General features: G+C 37.5%; 1 protein-coding gene across 3 annotated transcripts in view; it reads right to left on the reverse strand.

Moving 5' to 3' along the window:
- Positions 1-9,181: 9,181 nt before the first annotated feature.
- DCLK1 (doublecortin like kinase 1) overlaps positions 9,182-20,968 on the reverse strand; it is a 235,180-nt gene continuing 223,393 nt past the window's right edge. For all 3 annotated transcript variants that reach the window (XM_038152547.1, XM_038152557.1, XM_038152568.1), the window contains one exon: positions 9,182-14,083. In XM_038152547.1, the coding sequence (XP_038008475.1) occupies positions 13,919-14,083 (165 nt within the window). In that variant the 3' untranslated portion in view covers positions 9,182-13,918. The remainder of the gene's footprint in view (positions 14,084-20,968) is intronic.

A 20,968-nucleotide genomic window follows, 5' to 3' on the forward strand; every position in this document is an offset into this window, starting at 1 on the left:
AGCAGGGTCAGTATCTCACAGTGTGCTGCCTGGTTTCCTTCCTCAGATTAATGAGCATTAGCTAAGGAGCTGTTCATATAGGTTTGCAAGGCAGTACCACTTGTGTAGTCAGCCAGTGCAGATTTTTATAAAAATTAAAATAATCTAAATGTGCCAATATTCAGGGGTTCAGTTTTCTGGCTTTCCCCTCCCTAACCTTTTTTTTTTCTTTGTTAGGGCTGAGTGGTAGCTTCTAAGGAAAGCTAGATGGAAAATCAATGTTTCTTTTGAGAAGAAAATTAAAATTATGAAACAAGGGAATGCTTTTATCATAAAAATATTCACAGGACTCAAATATTTAAGAGGTCTTTCAACAAGAGCTGCATTCATGGTCAAAAAAAATTCATAACAGCACATCCTGTGCTGGAAAGATCAAAATTATACAATTCAACCTAGCACAGGAAGTCGAATAGCAGCCATATTCACCTCTAATTTCAGTGCATCAAGATAGAAAAAAGGAAAGCATAAGGGTACTTTTCTCTCACTGAAAAAGAGGAAGGACAACAGCAGTGCTTCACATGCAGGGATGAAGTAGAAGTAGGAGAAAGATGAGGAAAATATGAGGGTGTTGTTCCTTCCTCTCAGGGCTTTATTCAGTTATGTTGCAGAACACTGAGATCAAGTCCTCCAGCTGCAAGTGGGAAAAGGCTCCTGAAGGTCCATTGTACTGCCTACTGCTCAAAGCAGCATCAAGCCAGCTCTCCACTCATCCCCTCAGCCACCACAGCCCTGAAAGAAAGGCCCTTGCAGAAAGGCAGCCAGGTACAAACACCAGTCTGCCCTTTTGGGCAGGAGCACTGCAGGCTCCCATCTGCCTCTCTGTGGCACAAGGGCCAACAGCTAATTTAGGCTTCTCTCAGCTACTGAGTTGCTGATTTTCTATGTTCTAAAGTTCTATGTCCTTAACTATTTTTGAGAATTCTGCCTCTTCTCTCCAGATTGGTTGAAAGAACAGAAGTTGTGAAGGGAGGAGTGGGCGGGGATGACAGTAGGACATGAGGAGACAAAAAGAGGTAAGAGTTAAAGTAACAGTATTCTGGCAGTCATAGTAGTGATTTATTTTCCACAGATACAGGCAGTTGGTGGTACATTGACAGCTCTGGGGCACAGAAGACTCACTGGAGTGTAATTTAAGACACATAAAAGACAGCACACATGAGACTGAATGAAAGTCCTATGGGAGATTTTTCTTCCACATTTAGACTTCAAGTAGGTAAGTAGGAAAGACTTTAATTCTTGATTTCTAGCTATCCTGTTCAATTTTCTGACAAAGCTAAATCTCCATTACCTTCACACTCATTGGAGGGGTAAACACACAGCCCTGGTGTCCCAGGGAAACAGCTGCATGAGAGAACTTGCTGCCTTTTGTGGGCTAACATTGAATTGTATGGCCATTTTACTGCAAATTCTCCTGGTTTTGTATCAGTTGACTCCCTCTTACCTTTTTCTTGTAACAGTTTTTGGAGAAGTACTTTCAATTTGTCAGGTGTCCCACTCTCATGGTTATTTGTGGTTTGGCTTTCTCAATCTATCATATATATATATATATATATACACGCACATGCACACACATCAGTCTCCATCTCACTCAAGCTCCAATGACCAACTGAGTTCCTCTCTCAAGATTTTATCAGTGGCCTCAGAGCAGAACAAGCCACTTTTTGCCAGTCTGTGTTCCCATACAGACACACAGCCTGGTCACTAAACTTTTCCAAAGGCCTCAGAGAATTTCTACCTATAGCAATTATGACACCTTCAACCTTGAGTTCATGAAGGAACCTACAAGTCTTCCTTCCAAGTATAGCTTCTACAAGGAGCACAGGCTGACACTTGAATGGCAACCAGTGCACATTTGACACAAATTAGGCTACTGAGCACATTAATACACTCAGTCAGTAAGTTAGCTGCTTAACAGAGCCTCTTGGGTTAAATGGGAAAGACTGCAGGGAATGAAGATCAGATTCTCCTGACAGAGAAAAAGGGAAGAATATGATACTTTCTCATTTGCTACAGACAAATTAGAAGAAACTACAGTAATTAATTACTAAAGGTGTTTTCTTAGCAACAATAAAAACATCACCCACAGTTCTCAAAAAATAAATGCAGAAAATTACCAAAGTTTTCTGTCACACACAAGTGAGGGAAGGATTGTGTTTTTGTGACCAATGTATAGCAAATTGTGGAATTTTGGGAAAAAGAAAAAAAAATCACAGTTTTCTCATCCTTCAGTCAATGGAAGGGACCACTACTGCAGGAATGTGATGGGACATCTCTTGTGCCAGTTCAGCCCATCATTTCAGTAAAGAATCAAATTGCTGTGCCACAGCAGTGGGATTGTGGTCTATAGCACACTTACTTTGCTGAGGCTCTCTCTTCCTGTGTTGTGCCTCTCAGTGCAGGGGAGGCAGCTTGTCAAGCCACTGTGCTTTGCTTCCAGCTTTGTGGCTGCAATGCTGCAGGCAGAGAGGGCCTGTGCAGCTCTGAGGGCCTGTGCAGCTCTGCAGCCCTCAGTATTTAGGTGTGCATTAAGGAAAGACTGTGAAAGAATTTTTAGCAAAAGGGATCTAGGCCAAAATATCTTCCTCAGTTGCAGTTTAGTTTAGTATTGCCTGGTCAAAAATGAGATATTTTATATTCTTAAGGAAAAACTGGAAATGATGAATTTATTACTTAATCAGGCTAATGTAGTAAATTAAGAGGTAATTCTGAAAAAATAGTGAAAACTCTCTAGTGGCATGTTAATTATGACTTTCATCTGTTAAGAAAGGAGGATTATGGATGTGGGCAAGAATAAAAAGAGATATATTTTCAGGGTCAGTGAATTTATCTTTTCAGGCATCTAACAGAAAAGAATAAATTGATTTCCCTCAATGTAGGTAATTTGAGACGTCTCGGACCAGATATGCCAGATTTTTACTATATGGCAAAATTAAACTTGCTATATTTCAAACTTCATTACCTGCTCAAACAAATATATGCAAATTCATGCTTTTTGATCAAAAATATGCAACCTCTGATACAAGACAACCGTCCCAGTGCTAGTTCAACTTTGTAATTGTAATGTCATTTATTAATTCCTTACCATGGATTTTGTTTCCTCTACCTAGATCTGACATAAACGGGTTACAATCTGGGGAGTATCCTGAAACATTATGGTATGTATACATGGTAATTGCACGTAAAATAGCAATACCAAACTCCATGTTACATGAAGGGAAATAAAGAATGAATTACTGATTTCCATTCAGATGATTTCTCTGCCTGAAGTGCAAGCTGTCTGCAGTTCAGTATGAACAGCTGGACGCAATTGAGAGCCTATCTTCCTTATCTACCTGTTGCCCAAAGGAGAACCATGATAAGACTTGGATAGTTCTTTGATGTAATGCTACTAATCTCCTTCCCCCCTTACCCTGATTTCCAAAGTCCAATTTCCCTGAACATAACTGAAACACGTAACAGGAGGAAAGTTGGAGTTTTGAACATGTTTCCTGTTTAGAAAAATGAAAGCAAAAGCCCAACCCCAAATCCAACTGCTTTCCAGGGAAGTCTTGGTTATGACTGTGTACTGCTGATTTGCAAGCTGCCTACAGGGTTTCCATTTGCTTCCCAATGTCTGCTGCCCCATTTGCTGCCTGGCAGCTGCTCACAGCCAGCACACAGGCAACAAACCAGCACCTATAGCTGCACTCTTTAGTCCCTTTGCAGAAGCATGTCTGTTAAGATTATCTTGGATTCAAGTATTTTTCAAAACGGGGATTTCACTGGCCTTCATTCAGCAAATGGTAAATGGTGCTTCAGGCATCAGCAGAAGCTGCTGCTGACTGTGCAGGGCAGAGGAGCCTCATGGCTGCTGTTGTTTTCTGGCAGGCACCAGCAGTGCAAATGCTGGCACACAGCAGGCCAGAGTTTAGATTTCTACCTACACCATAAGTGGAAAACATAGCCCAGACAGTGCAGCTTTGGGGCAGAGCAAGAAGCTATAACCAGGGCAGCATTTAGGCTTAGGATTTTCAGCAACTGCCTTTACCCATATTGAAGGCTAAGTGGCAGCAAATAATAAAGCTGAATGTCATCTACTACCTGGGGACAAGTGACTGTAAGATAGAGTCTGTGCATGTCTTCCATTATTGTCCTGTAGAAAGCACTGCAAAAACCTAAAGCATGGATGTAATTTGAAGACAACACATGAAGCCTCCTGTCCACTTACTTCCCTTTCCACTGAGTGCATGCACTATTTAAACACACTGTGCTCCAACTTCCTCCAAGTCTCTTTCTCCTTTTGTAATTGTAATATTTTTTCACAGCACCCTACTCTTTCAGTTTATTCAAAACAAAAATTTCTTCGAAAGTCCAAGTATAAAGAACAGTCTAAAACTTAATCCCTGAAGACACAACACACACTTATCAGTCCTTACCCCTTACTGTCATTTACTATTTAAGCCACCACTGCTGTTGAAAGCAGTCCCATCTTCCCACTGCAGTAGTCAGTTTCTTTATACCCCGTTTCCTTGCATGCTGGTGCATGGGAACAATGAACAGAACCAGGTAATTAATGCAGGGCAACGCTTTTTTATTCCCCTGGAGCAGATTCCCTGCTCTCTTTTACACACAGATGTACAATATTTGCACCACACAAGAGAAGTGAAGAGTAGGAAAGGAGAAAGAAACAAATGGCCTGGACAGGCTGGAGCTGTGTGGACGGGAGCAGAGGAGGAAAGGGTTGACAGTGAAGGTTCATGAAGGATTATTATGTTCACAAGTCATTAGCCTTCATTTTGGCATGCCAAAATCTTGTGCTGCCAGTAAAATGGAGGATAAACTCTTTGGGATGACAAAATTCAAAAGGGAAAGTACCACATGCCTATAACCCAGTTGTCAACTAATAATCCCTGTGGGGGAAAAAAAATCAATACTCTAGACAGACAGGCAGACCTCTAACACACTCTTTAGTTCTGCAGCTATGTCTTGCATCAAGAATCATTCCATGAACCAGTGATTAAATTGCAACTAGTAGCTTGTAAATGAAAGTAGGGTTAAATACATGCTTTTATCAACACAGTCAAAATAGCACTTTTCCTGCCTTTCATCAAAAATAATCAGAGAGCCCTGGTGGGATCTTGTAATTTTTATTACTTGTAATTTTTAAACATTATCAGCACACTTGCTGATAGTGAAAGAAGTACAAAATTAAAATTAAATCAATTGTCAGAACAAATGAAAAAGCACTATGCAATGCATTATTCTCTCGTCCTTTATTTCTTAATTCACCAGCTAATTCCTAAGATCCAGCCATTTAAAATCAAACTTCCATTAATTAGTGGGATTTAGCAGGCTTCCACTGTTAAATACCATTCGCATTTCTCCTGAGAGTTGGTATGTATAGTGTTGAAGGGCACACGATACAAAGCCTGTCCATCCACAGCTGGACAGTATTTGATTTCCATACCTCTATCCAAACTGACCTCCTGTGCTGGGATATTAACACACGAAGTGAGAATTTTCTGAATAGTTACATCCTTTTTTTATTATCATGTTCTTCAAGACTCACTGTGGTACAGAGGTTTATCTGGGAAAGCTAGGATGTGGCTGCATGACTAATTTTTAAAGGTTGTGCACAGCTTCTCAGGAATGCAGCTGGATCTAACTCCTTGGTGGCTTGCTTGTGATGACTGAATTGAAATATATTGTAATGATTCTCTGCTCAAGAAACAGGAACTCATTAGAAACTGAGGGTAGAGCTGAAGTATTAAATAAGTGATTTTCCTTTTCTATTCTTTTATTACCTAATTAAAGCAAATATTTTACAAAAGAGTAAGCAGCAACTTAAAAACTTACCTCATAAATTAAGGTGATAATATCAGATGTAATTTCTATTAACTCACATTTTGAAAAATTTGTCTTTTCTCCTTATTTTTGCAGGAATATGTAGTACTTTGAAAATTAAAGATTCCTTTATACCAATCAAATACATAGCAATTTCTGAGTTTTAAAAAAATCTTAATTTTTTCCTAAATTTAAATAACTTAGAAACTTGTTTGAAGGCCACCACTTCCTTAGATGGCTTTTTAGCAGGCATGAGAAAAGTGCTATTTAATTTCACACTCCAGTAATCCTTTAATAGTTTTCTTTCAGGTAGACTACAAAATCTTATTATTAATTCATTAATTAAAAAAAAATTATAGTGGCTATGTCTTTAACCTTGGACCAATTTGAGCAATTTTTTTCCCCTCAGACAAGACACTAAAGATCAGCACAAACGGCAAGTGATAAACTGGCCTTTTGGAAATACTCGAGAATCCTCCTCCTCCTTTTTTTTTTCTGACATCAACTCACTGGAAATGCCTCTTCAGAACCGCTAGTTTCAGTATCAGTCAGTCAATTTGATAACTCCCACCCCTTAACTGGCAATGGCAAAAGTTGCCAAGATCTAACATTACCTTAAATTCATCTCCCTATTACCATGAAGCAATGTCACAAAGATTACACCTTGTTAAGATTAACAATAAACACTAAATTATCAGAAGTTCATATCTCAAGAGCTTATTTGCATTTTCCTACGTGCTTGAATTTGCTGAAGAAAAAAAATCTATCACTCTCTTTTGTGAGATGCAGCACCAGGAATTCCCTTGAACATTATATTTATACTTTACAAATAATCCTCTCCTTCAACTTACCAATACCTCTCTTTCCAATTCTCAAGCCCTCACCATATGATGGAACTCAGCTTCGATAGCTGTGGGCATTCTGTTTGAAAAGAACAAATTTATGGATGCTCTTACTCATGTAAGACCTTGCTGGTCTTACTGGCAGGTTTGAAGCATTCCAGGCATCTAATGGAAATGCACAGGTCAAATAAAGCAATTACCTCCGAAGGGCAATGGTGGTGGTAGTAGAATAGTAATAGCAGCAGCAGCAGCAGTTGTGGTAGTAATGTCAGCTATTCCTGAGAGTAACTCTAGACAAGTAAGCTAAGCTTCTTTTTCATCACTGCTTTTTTTTCAAGCCACCTAAAATTCTATGTGTATGAATAACTCATCGCTAGCATTAAAATCTGTTAGACACACAGAAATAAAACTGTCTTCTGGCTTTTTGAGCCAGAGTCTTCCTACATCAAGAAACACATATGAGGACGTATCAGAAACACCTCAAGAAGAAAGTTTTTCATGAACAGATCAAGTAGCACTTAACAATCATTTGGAGTTTCTCAGTTCCAATGGTTCTATTGGAAAAATTCTCAAAAATCTGACTGATCCATTGGTTGGAAACCATCTTCCAAATGTCAGTCTACCCATTTCATGGCTAATCACTACTGATGCGCTTTTTCTGGCTCTATCATTTGGTGCAAACAGTTATTTTTCCAACCTGATATTTACACATGGCTCGACAAAATGTGCAGCACTGTAGGTGGGTGCCAAGAAAACGGGTGCCAAGCTCCATCCAGTGTTCCCTTCCCACCCACTTAGGTAGGGAGAATACTTATGGACGTGACTGAGCACTGTGGTTTACCACCCAAGGTTATCACTAAGAGAAAGATTAGGAAGACATCTCCATTACAGGTGGATCAATCCACAAAGTCTTTATTTCATGGAGACTTTCGTCCCTTCCTGCGGCCCCTGTTGCAGAAAACTTCAGGCAACATGAAACCTCAATATAGCAACTCAATTCTTACTGAAGCCATTTGGCATGGGCTATTCAAGTATATATGCACACAAATACAAGATGCATAGACATCACTTTTTAAAAGCTGTCATTTCCTAAAAGGACCCAGTGAGGTAGAACTGCTATTAAAACAATTAATTTGTAGCCATTTTTTAAACACCTAATTTCCCCACTAGCCTGTATGCAACACTACTTCAAACAGCTACACACGGTCTCATTTAGTGAATATATGAGGAAAAGGTTTGCATGATGTTTGCTAAAAGGACTAGGATTTCAATTCCATCTGCTGCTGGGTGTGTTTGATTTGTGTATTAATTATGCCTGTTTGTAGCTGTAAATTTGCTCCAGATTAGTAGGTGATTGGTTCCACGCATGGATTCACTACACTGCATGGCTCCCTTGCACGTTTATAGTTTTCAAATGGTTCCATACTTATGCTTTTTAAATTGCTTTTGATACCTATCTCATTCAGTGTGAGCTTTCAACTCTGTCTTATTCAGACAATTTTTTTCCCCTTAAGAGAAAACATGTCCTTTTGATTCTTCTCTTCCTGGACCCCTTTCACTGGTGTATTGTCAGCTTTGTCCATGGTGCTGCTATAATACACAAGAAAAAACTGCTTTGTTTCCTAGTCTTACAGGGAAATTCAGCACATTCATATTTAGCATTTTCTACATGGACTGACTTAAACTAATGGGTTTAGGAATTACATGAGCACTCAGCAGGGCGTATACATACCCGTTACTGTGCAAACTTTAAATGATTGTCACGTCAAAATAAAACTCTTCCACATGTGGAACATTTTTGCTCTTGATCACTGAGTTTTCCTCCTGGTTTTCAAAATGCCCAAAAGTTCTGAGCTGTCACCTTTGTAGTTAAGACCTGTGAGATATGCTTGAGAACGTGACACATCTGAAATGAGCTGCATAAAAACCGCCTTTGTGTCTACGAATGTTTGTGTACACTTAGAAAATAAATGTTGAAGAGGTCAAGCTGATTTCTCTCATATTTTAGGAAAAGAACTGCTCTGAGCTGAAAAATTGTATGCCAAGTTTCTGCCTGAAGCAAATTTTTACAATCAAATTAAAAACCTTTGAGACTAAGAGTTTATAATGGAAATACTAACACAACCTTAACCATGGCAGCCCTAGCAGGCACTGCAATAATATTAGGAAAGCTCTCCCTGCCCACAATCTAAACTAAATAAAAAAGATGCCATTTTCCAACATATACCCCAGGCTAGCAAATAACAATGATTTAATGTACTTGCCCTGTGGTAATATAGTACCACTGCAAACCTCTGAGCCAATTTTTCTTTTCTTTTCTTTATTTTTTCTTTTCAAACATATATGCCCCATAGGGAAAGGATTGCAATTTAGCTCTTATTTGTGGATATATCGCTTTCATTTCAACAATTCTTGAAAGCCTTCCTGCTGTCACATGCTACTGTATGCGAGCACCCAACTGAATAAAGACCCACCAGGCTTTTTCAGGAGTTTATTCACAGGTTTGGCTTTGCTTATTGTAGTATGCACCACATTTAAATTGGATGAGGGCTACTGTAAAGCAATAACATTGTCAATGACTGGAATCTCACTTTCCCCTCTAACAGTCTGAAGCAAATTAATGTATTGGTTGTTCATTAACAAGTAAACAGTTTCTGCTACAATGTCAAGGAAAAAAGAATGTGTTCATTAATATGAACAATCTTCATCTACAAAGATGATTTACACAATGCATGTAATGAGATAGCTTTCCCCTAACTAGTACACTACCAAACTGAAAAGCTGATTCTTAGGACTTTCTTGAAATTACAATATTGTTTGTTTACCAATAAGAAAGACAGTCTCAGTCACCTATGCCACCATTGTAAGCTCTATAATAAGTACTTAAAAAAAGAGATTTCTGGAATCACTTGTGGAATTAATAAAATTGGTAACTACAGACTTACACTGCATCAATGATACATATTATTCCTGTGATAACTTGAGCTAAAAATAAGATTAATTTGGTTATAGAAATTCCTTAAACAACAACACTTAAATTATTTCAAAGTTGAATTTTTTTCAAGAACTTTCTGAAAAAATCAGCAAACACTGGCTAAAAAAGCAAAGCAGTTTGGATACACCAATGTAATCAGCATGCCTAGTGCTTTTCTGTTAACCCTCTGAGTAGAACCATAGTATTCTGGATTTTTTGTACATTAATGCTGTGAAAATTATAACTCACCAAAATACTAATTTATACGTCATGACTTAATAAATCATGTTCCAAATATATTTAGGCTAGGCACCTCGTCTCATGAGTGATTAATCCATCCTAGAATTTTAATTATCTGTTAGAGAAACCAGTCTCTAGCACCTATATGGGAAGCTTAGATTACTGCCCTATATTAGATGCTTAACTCTTAGACAGATACACCTAGATGAGACAATTCCCAGCTCACTACCTTTTAGCTAATCCTGCACTATCCAGTACTACATTTTCACATCAAAGTTTGCTTACTGCGTGTAAGCTCACTAGAATATCCCACTTAGGTGAGAGTCCACGTTATCCCTGCTTAGATTTAATTGAGAGGAATTAAGCTGGAAGTGACCCTGTTCTACTTTCCTGCTAATACTAAGATCAGGCTGTCAGGCATCTCCAGAGACCAAACATTAGATGACCTGAGTCACCCTTCGGAAGTGCTCGTCTCCATCTCCTTGGTGATAGATGGTGCCTACCACAACTGCCATCCATCTCTGCTAACTAAAACAATTGTTGTCACATTTAGCAGCAATACCAGCCAATGATTCAAAAGGGAAATGAGGAAAGAAGTCAGAAGGACTGGTCTGTATTACAGTAAAATGACCATGGTGTGCTCTCCCAGATTTTCACTTTAGAAATAGTGTATTATGCTTGATTTCTTTTTTTCATTGGTGTTTGAAATATTTATAGGGCCACATATTCTGTCTTCACTTACCCCCAAGAATTTAGAGGTTATACTAAAAAAAATGGCAATCACTGCCAAACAAGCCTAAACCATTATAACTTCCATGAAACCATAAATATATATATACATATATATGGATATATTAAAATATATATCTATGGGTATATGGATATATTTTAAATCATTATTGGAAACTCTTTTGAAACAGTTCAAATATTCAGATACCTTTCCTTGAAACCTAAAATAGGATATCAGCAATTTGAAACCCAGTCTCTCACAAACCTAAAAATAACTTAAACAAATATTTTTATAGTTATGTTCATAAAACATGAACCGACAATCAGAAACATAAGATGTTGGGGATGAGTAGGATTTTCAGGATCTAAGATTATTTTTACATTCATTTTAAGTAATACAAGATGGTCTAAGATGAAGGAGCCAAACATCTTATTTTAATGATAACCCTGTATTCCAAAGCAAAGAAAATGTGATAGGAAAATCCCAGATGGGTTCTTGAATAATATTTCTCATGCATAAGGTGAAACATATATTTTTTTTCTTCTGACTTCCCTCTCTAATTAAGAAGAATGAACATTGGCCGTTGGTTTAAGACTGCCAAATTTTCACAATAGTCAAGGAGCATGTGGTATTAATGGACACTTTTTTATTACCGCATGTATGTCCTACATTTACATGGCTGAGCTGTATCTCTTCTAAAGGGAAGGGCTGTGATAAAATGTGGGAAGGTCAGTGTGGGTCAAACTTGTGCCAGATTCCGACCTACTGTAAATTAGGGTAGCTAAGTGGCAAGGGAGGCTTTATATTGACTGAGGTTTTGATCCTATGGAAAAAAAAAAATCCTTGTCCCATCCAAAAGTTACGAATGTACAACCATTAAGATGACAGTGGTTGCTTCCTATTCATTGAGCATCTTCTCTGCACAATGAGAGAGGGTTGGATGGTTATAGTGAAGGATCTGACACACAGATACAACCCTTTCCCAAAACCTAAAAACTGAGAACTTTTGTATGGTAGTTCCTTTGTCCCTTCACCTCCTGCCCCAATGGAGTTCTCTTATTTGCTTCACTTGCTTTAAAATGTACTCAGGTTCCAGACAGAGTAAGTGAGGCCTTACACAGGCCTTCTGCCCATGGACATGCATTCAGAGATCAGTCTCCTGATGGCTTAGATGACTTTCTAGTAAACTCATAATCTGAAGTTGGTGTCTGATGTAAGCTTCTACCAACAGTTCCTTCAACAGTCAATGGAGCGAGACCAATAGGTGAATCAAAACATGAGTCCTGCCTAAAATGTGTGCCCATGTCAGGTGAGATGGATCAAACCTGGAATGCTTATCTCCCTGTATTACCCAGGAAGTCTGGAGAATTAGTTTCTACTAAATATCTCACTTCTAGATCATCAATATCAGGTGGATTAAAAAAATATATACATATGGAATACTTATACCACTTGTGTGAAGATCCACAAGAATAAATTCCTGTGTTTAAAGTCTTCAGAGCTTTCAATATATAAATTTTCATGTCTGAGGCAATGAAAGATGCACTCTGTAGGATGGATAAACAGAATTCCAATGTTTCTTGAACTACAGTTCAACTAATACTTGCACCTAGAAGTGCAAAGAGCTTTACACTGGCCCCCACCAGCTGCAGGTATACATTGGCTGCCACAACTGCTCATATGGACAGTTCCATGAACAAACACCACTCAGAATGGGAATGATACTGTGGGCAACGTGCCCTGCTCCTGAAAAATTTATTTATACTTCTCAGAAAGCTGAGAATATCTGCATGTCATTTTGGGTGGTATATTGATACTTCTGGATGTATAACAGGAAAGAAAAAGGAAGGACAAAAGAATAAAGGCAAGATAAAGGGCAAGGTTGGGGAGGAGAGACAGAAAGAGTGAGAGAGAGAGAGGAAACCACATGTGACCTTTAAAAAACACTGTGAGAAAACTTTAACTTTAGAGGAGAAAAATTCCATTTTATATGAGCAATAAGAGAAACTATAAATTTCACAATGTTTTTTATTTTAGAACATAATTTTGAAAGTTGTTTCTTTCATTCAAGTGAAATTCTGAGCCATCTTTTTTTTTTTCAAATTATCACATCTGAAGCAAAATTCTACACACTGTCATATTTCTGTGGAAGCCAACTTTATGATAATGGTCAAATAAAAAGCTATAATGTTGTCTTGAAGTTTTAACAAACCAGTAATATATATATATACTCTGTGTAAATGCCCATTTTATTAAATATTACAAATAAAACTGGTGAATCATTTTTAGTTTCTCCATTCTAAAGACAAAACTTCTGCTAATTCTGTTTAGGCTTTACATATATATTAAATTACTTGTATTTTCCCCGATTTAGAAGTACTCTAGCTATTTAAAGGGTAATGCTCATCAGCGTTAATCTTTTTAAATGTCTCTGCCGGAATAACCAGGTCATGCTGAGAGGATGCCTGTGCATTTCTGAATGTGATGCAAAGGAACCAGGAACTTCTCAACTAGATCATTACATACTATTACATGGCAGAACGTGTCCTCAAGCAATTTCCCAAAACTCGACATTATCATTAGCAGCAGACTATATGGAAGAAATCTTTTGTGGACATCATAATGTCATCTTCTGTAAACCATGAGAATGACCTACACTGAATTTCCCATTTAGCCCTGCATCATATCCTCCAATAACAGTCACTCCATGTGGAAATACAATGCAGATTTGGAATGAGCTGCTGCAGAAGATACCATTCGTTTAATTTTATTTTCATTTTTAAGCCTATATTTATAATTCCTAAGCAATAGTACATTTGATATATTTTTGGCCAGAAACAGGCAAGGAACTTCAGGATACTATAAAAGATATGTGCGTATAAAAGCAAAAAAGCCAGAATAAAACCCTAGTATGGGTTGTCAAGATTTAAGGTGATCATTTACTCAGAGGGTTAACATGTGCTAAAATTACATACTGCAGTTCCTAGCTCCACTGATGAAAACATTCACTGCTTCTATCTTTAAATAAAAAAGCAAAATAGCCTTAACCCTTTGAGGATCTTATTAGCAGCAAGTTGCAATCTAAACAGAGAACAAGAAATTCAATCAATTAGGAAATTATTCTTACAAAGACTCTGTGAGCACCCTTTTGTGTTCCACCATCCCAGCTTTTATTGCTGGACAGATCAGTTGTATTCACTCCACACAGGCCTGAAGTAGTTTCAGGGTCTCAAAGGGTTAAAGCCAAGGCTTTTGAGAAAAAGTGTTTTATTAAAAGGGTGAGTTAGGTGAGCGAACAGTCTCGGAGGAACTTGGTGAATAGTCTTCCGATTCAGAGTTGAGTTCGGGTGGAGCTTGCTGAGCCTTATAACGTCCCCTCACATCCTGGTTGCGTCTTCGTCGGAAAACCTGCCTCTCCTTATCAAGAGCGGTGGTCTGGCAGGGGCATAAAATAAGAATAAATGAAATTAGGCTGTGTGTGAAATGCAAAGATAATGAAAACCATGAGGTTTTATGTGGCCTGCAAATACCAGGGATAATAAATGTTCAGACCAAATTAAGCCTGCTCTGTCTCAGTCAGGTCTGAAAGGTTGAGCCCACAACATAGCTAAACACTTTAAAAAGTGCATTTCCCAAAACTTAAGAGGTAGTGTGACATCATCAAGCAGATACAGTGCCATATATATGGATGCCATATGTTCTACTTCTGGATGTTATTAATTTCATCCTTTAACAGGATCAAATTTCAAGCCAAATACCAAGTGACCTTCCCCCCATCCTTCTCAAAGTATAAATCTGTTTCTACAGGCAAGGCAGAGATGTACACTTGTCTTTGATTTGACCTAATGAAGGCTGATACACACTCACCCATGTTCAAGTCAGTGCAATCAGCTAACAAAGATGGATTGTGATGAAGTTGTCAGACAAGAGAGAAAAACAAACACCGAGGGGAGCTAGCCCAGCTCCTTGACACATCATGCCGCTCAATGGATGTTCTTAGGGAGAACGCTGAAGAGCTCTGACGGAAAGACCTGTTTAGCCTGACCACATTGTCTCTTCCTGTTAACCAAGGTCTACTGAATTCAATACTCTGCTAATTTTATCCGTGTCTAGCTAAGGTATCCAGGAATGGGAAAGAGCAATATTTACTTGATGGGCATTAATTTTTGATCCTTCTGCCATTATTGAGAATGCAGTTCTTAATAAGATGGCTGTAACTTCTAGCCACATTCTTTCTTCTGCTTTTCTGGCACATTTACCAGGTGAAACTTCAACCCAAGTAAGGGTAGCCCTAGTCTGACTATCAGTTTCAAGCACAGGACTGGGTTTTGCTGTCTTCTTGATTATGAGATCTTAGACTGCAGTCCCTGAAAACACTGTAAAATTGTAAGTTCACCAGGATGGCCTTGATTCAGCAAGAGCACTGTGACACATGGTTAGATGCTTCTGAAGCAGGGCTGCCCCCTTAAATCCCAACCCATGACTGTTTTGGAAAAAGCAAAATGGGAAAAGGCAGGTGACCAAGTAAGATAACATACAAAATACAACCAAGTATCTGATCATAGCACTGGAAAAAGATAACTTTGAGAACTAAATAGGTTTCACTCATAAGGCTTGTAAAATTTGTCCCTATAATGAAAAGTTCTATTTAAAGGAATGCAGCCAAAAGGTTATTCTACTTCAAAGGACTTATTGTGTTCTCTTAAGATATGCATGACTGATTTCTCTAGAAAATTTACCAGTTACAGTGTGAGCCTCTCAGGAGAACAGAGATGTATTTATAGCCAACATATTTTTGAGACTAAAATGAAAACTAAATCCATCATGCTGGTGCAGAATAGCATTATAGCAATCCATGCTTTCAAATAATGCAACTAGCATTCAATAATGATGTAACAGAGAAAGATGGACAGGAGTACAGAACTATTATAGCAAATGGATTTAGTTAGGCTATATTGCTGAACAATTATTTTTGTGTCTAGAAACCATATAGTACTACCTTAAAAGGGTAAAGTGATCCACTTTGATAAGTTCATCCCTGTATTTTAAATAATAATTGCTACAAAATCCAACACTTCGCATCTGCCTTTTTTTTTTTGTTTACTGCTATCTAATTAGTATTTTCAATGCCTTCCACGTTTCTTAGCCTTGAACCAATTCAGTTTTTGATTATTTTTAATGTGAAACAGAAGAATACCTAGATCTTTTACACACAGTGAATATACTGCTTACAGTATGTAATTTTGTGTGAAAATTGAAAAGAATGGCATATATTACCAGTCTATAAAATACAGATTTCCATTTAAAGGATATTTTTTATGCTTACAGGAAATAAGCATTTATTTAAAGTTTAAACCACATCACATCATCCTGTGGTAATAGATACTCTCCCCTGAGAAATTTAAACATTTCTTGTTGAATACATAAAAATACTTGTATTAAATTGAGAATTTATTTTTAAAACCTACTATATGGGAATGGCAAATGTATATGCAAAATCTGAAGGTATTTAAATTTAGATAACTGACACAAAAGGGAATGTATAAGAAAATTGGGGTTTTAGGATATGGCTTTTTATAAAGAACAAATATAAGTAGGTACCAGAACATCTTTTCAAAGATGTCTGTAAAAATAAACCCCAAGATATTATATTTCTATGATTGTTGGAAAAGCTTTAGAGACTCTTCTTTAAATCTATTTGTTTAAATATACATAAAAGCACGCCCTCAATAATAAAAGATATTAAGCAAAAACCCCATGATGGTCTCACCTAAATTAGCACCTTATGCTGCTGTAGTTTGTAGGGCCAAATATTCCTGGCTTCCTAACCCATCAGAAACTTCCTGAGATATTTTGTTACTTTCTTTACATTTTTATCCACTGTTTGTCCTGGATTTGATCTAATCAGTCTTTGTAAAGACATATTTCTAGAGTCCGGGGCATTATTGTGGTAACTCTCCTGGGCTGAGAGACATCCAGCCAGGATGAGCCTTTCTCACCCAAAGAGCTTATTGAATATAAAGTTCCAAAGCCACAGAGAGTCAAAGAGGTCAGTATTTATCTAGTGAGGGCAAAAATACACAGGTCATATTCTAATCTTTGGTGTTTACCATGTCAAAACTATGAAATGGGGCACTTCTGGCCACAGGGTGCTCAGGCCCTATAGAACTTTCAAGAAAAGGCTTATTTCACCCAATGTTCCAATGACATTTGACACTTCCAGTGTGTAATACACTGCTGATGGTATTGTGGCTCTGCATTCTGCAAAAATCCTATTTTTCATTTAATGATGTTATGGTTACTTTTTACCTCGAAAGAATTTCAAAATATCATAGATCCATCCTGTGGAACACAGAGAAGATGGTAAGATAGATGCATGTGAGTATTGACTGCATGTGTTTTGGAAGGGTGGTTTTCATCTACTGTACTTTCTTGTTCATATGGACATACTCCAAAAATCAGATTTTTCATTATTATTGATGTTTTTGTTACAAAGGCCTCTTATACTCATTGCCTTGGTTTAACAGATGCGTTCTTTCACCTGCTGTTCATCTGGGTGGTTCGCCGGTGCATGAACCAGTCCATTATGGATTTCCAGGGCATTTCTATTTCAAGCTACTCTTTCAATAAATAATAGGAGGATCTGAAGTGCACTTATGCTTCACAGGGCTGCAAATCCCAGATTTTCATTATCACATTCTGACATTTTATTTTTCCTGGCTCTAGGTTAGAGACTGAGAACTCTGAGCACTATATGAGAGCAATGGCAACAAAAAGGTAAAGACAGCATTCTTATTTAAGATATGCCGCTGCCCTCTTGCAATCCATATAAGAAAATGTAGAGCTTCTTATCCAGCAGAAGATAAGTGGATTGCCTCTAATAATTTGGTGGTGATGGGTCTGAAGTACTTCATTTATAACTAACGTATTTTGAATCAACATTTAGTAATCCTGACACCCAGTACCAAATAGTTACCAAGCCATTCTTGGAAATGCATTTAATTTGTAGTAACAGGGCATTATTTTAAAATCATTGTTTCTGTCATTGACATATTAAGGTGCAGTTAGTATTTTTCCAGGATTTTTCCTTAAAGAGTGTCTTCATCCTGATTTCTACCACTTGAAGTTACAGGACTCATGAGCCATGCAAATCTATTTTTTATCTTGGAAAACACTGCACTGTGTATTTATGAACAGATTTTTAAAAACCACAACCGCTTTGATATATGTGGTGGATTTGCAATGGGAAGAGCCTTATTTTAGCTGTGGGCTGATATTTTCTGTCAGGTCAGTAATTACTGGATTAAAGTAACTGAATTTTATGAAAGTGAATAGTGACTGTTATTCTTTTCACTTATCTTAATTTACTGCTGGCCACCAAATATAGATATATATTAGTTTCATTAATAAAAGAACATTAATGTGCATTTTGCCTCTTAGTCCATACATTATTCATACCAGCCAGGAGACTAAACTGGGGATGCAGCTGTTCACACATTAATCCAAGAAACCCTTCCCTTTGCTCGCTTTTATTCTGCAGGAGCATACTTGCAATTTGTTAGCAATTTTCGTGAAGCTTTGTTTAGTGTGTGAAATTAGATAAATATATGTATTGAAACACTGGTATTTTTTTCTTCCAGTACATTCTCTTATATCCACAGTTTTATACAGACATTTAAATGCTCACATCTAGATAAGTTTATCTTATTTCCTTAAACTTCTGGCTAGTGACCTTTATACATTGACAGGTTTTCTTGCTGTAAAAATGACCATTAAACATTGCTTGCGGCACAAGCCAGGCAGCCCTTCAGTCTCATCTTTTTAAAAATTTCTTTTCCATGGGTTTCTCAGGTTATACATATATATATTTTATATATACACTATATATATATTTATATATATATATATATATAAGTGTCATTGATTCATGAATCAAGACACTTTTTTGAGAGTACTTCAAACTTAGCAATGCACCTCAGTCCAGGAGCAAGACACTCATGGTATTTTTAGTCCCTCAGGCACAAGGTATAACTAAGTCAAGTTACACGGCGATTTGGAGACGTGCAAATGACCACATCGAGGGGACAAATTAATCGAGTGGATTTGAACCCAGACCTCCAAATACAAAAGCCTGAAGCTTTAGCACACCATGTAACTTCCGGCATGAAATTTAGCTAAAAGGAAAGTAAAAAAGAAAGAAAACCAAATCAATTTGATATATGCTTTGTGGTGTATTGGTGAGTGAACACAAAGGCAAGTATTCTATATCTGTAACTGTTGAATTCATATTGCTGTGTTTAAGTTTGTGTTTACTCTTTGACATCCCCCTTTTTAGAGACACAATTCCTCAGCTGGTTTCAATTACATGTGGAAGAGTGTTAGTGCCAAGTTGTTTGCATGAGTGAATTTTATTTATAGTTTGTAAATCAGTTGTGGGTTTTTTACTCAAAGATTGGGAGAAGATATATTAAATTATTTTAGGTATCTGCCTGTATTTACCAATATTCAGTTTACAGAGGGCTTTATGTTAATGAAAATGGCACTTTACAGATGGCAAGCCTGATTCCCAGCTTCCTTATTCCATCACCAAGATATCTGGCTGCAACTTTTGACTTGAAAGTGTGTTGTATCCACTTGGGACAGGTGTAAGTAACTCGACAGATGCAAAGTAATGTGAACTAGGAACCAAACACAGAGGATGGAATTATGGGTTTTCAAATGAGCTATTTAGATATATATTTAACTGTGACAGTGAGAACTGTTTTTTAAACTCTAGGATTTATGAATTTAATATTGACTAAATTGATAATTCTGTTAAGCATCCAATGTAACTCATCTCCTTTCTATCGTTATTATTTAGATTGATCATTAATTACTTTTCCATACACTTCCTGGATTTTATTTTGCCCCTTTTGCTTTTCTTAAGTGTATTGGATATATAGAAAATAACACACCCTAATATTCTATACTAATATAATATAGGTACTACTGCACATACTGACATTTTCTACTAATATTCTGTTGGATGCAACCACTCTGGTGCTCCATTGATATTCTGAATCAGCCCAATCTTCAGGGTTTTAACTGGGAGCTCCAAGACTTGTCCTCTACTGATGCTGCTTTGGCCTTTACTGCACCTCTGATTGCAGAGCTGATGTTCCAACAACATTTGGTGGATTTGTTTTAAAACATGTATTATTCTGGGGTCCAAATGATTTTGCTGATTTGGGCCCTGTGTTTTCCCAGATCCTCATATTAAAGGAACTGTGAAAGATTTTCCAGGCATAATAGCTCATGCCAGCGACAACAACTCCTGCTGTATGTAAAAAATCATGTCACTTCTGCATGTATTATCCCACTGAAAGGGAATAAAAGAAGAATATGCTCGGAAAAATTACGATCTTTAAGGACTTTGAAAACAGAAGCCTTTTAGGCAGAGAAAGGACAAGGTTTTCTGGTTGTTGAAGGAGGAGATAGCGCAATTTTGAAAGTATTTTAGAAGACTTCTAGAAAATACAGATAAAAACTAAAAGGAGCACAGAAGAAACGAGTAGTTTAACACTAACAAAGGGAGCATTACATTTTCCTTGAGACACGGTTTCATTTTTCTCTGTGAATTCAGATTAATTTTCATGTGCCTGTGATAAATTATTTGTTTTATAGACATGATGAACCTTGATGAACCTTTTCATATGCTTTGCATCTGCGCTACTAAAAACTAAACACTTACTACATCAAAGTGGTTTTATTTAGATGAAAATGTTGCTCACGACAACAGCTGCATGTTTCTGGGAGATGGGAGAGGCCCAAAGACACGGCAGTGCTTGGTCCACTGTACCACTCACAGAGGATTTCCTAATTAAGCATCCACGCCTAGGAGCCCTGATCTCCCAATTTGCCTTTCCACACTAGGTGCACAGTTTAGAAACCCTAATTATAAACATTGTTGTTACTGCCCCCAGCTGGAAAACAGAGCAGTTTATGTATGAATAAGAGAGATTATCGCCCATCTGCTCCAGCCCATTATTCAGGGATGTGTCATTTTGTATGCTGATGGCAGCCATTACTAGTGCTTTAGTCAAATGACCTTTTTTTTAATACCTTTATTTATTTACCAAGTTGCAGACTTAGAGCCTTCCCCCCTACCTCTCCAAAAATGCATATGGTTTGTTTCAAAACCTGGGCTATGCAGTTAAACTGAGTCAAGGCCAATCTGAGATGTTCTCTTTTCTCACAGGCTCCTGGTTCTGGTAATCTGCTCCCCCTGAAGCAGGGGTTTTAAAAGATCCAAATATTGTGTGTAGCAAATAGAAAGACTTT

This window comes from Motacilla alba, chromosome 1 (genome assembly GCF_015832195.1).
Source record: "Motacilla alba alba isolate MOTALB_02 chromosome 1, Motacilla_alba_V1.0_pri, whole genome shotgun sequence".
NCBI classification, from domain to species: Eukaryota; Metazoa; Chordata; class Aves; order Passeriformes; family Motacillidae; genus Motacilla; species Motacilla alba.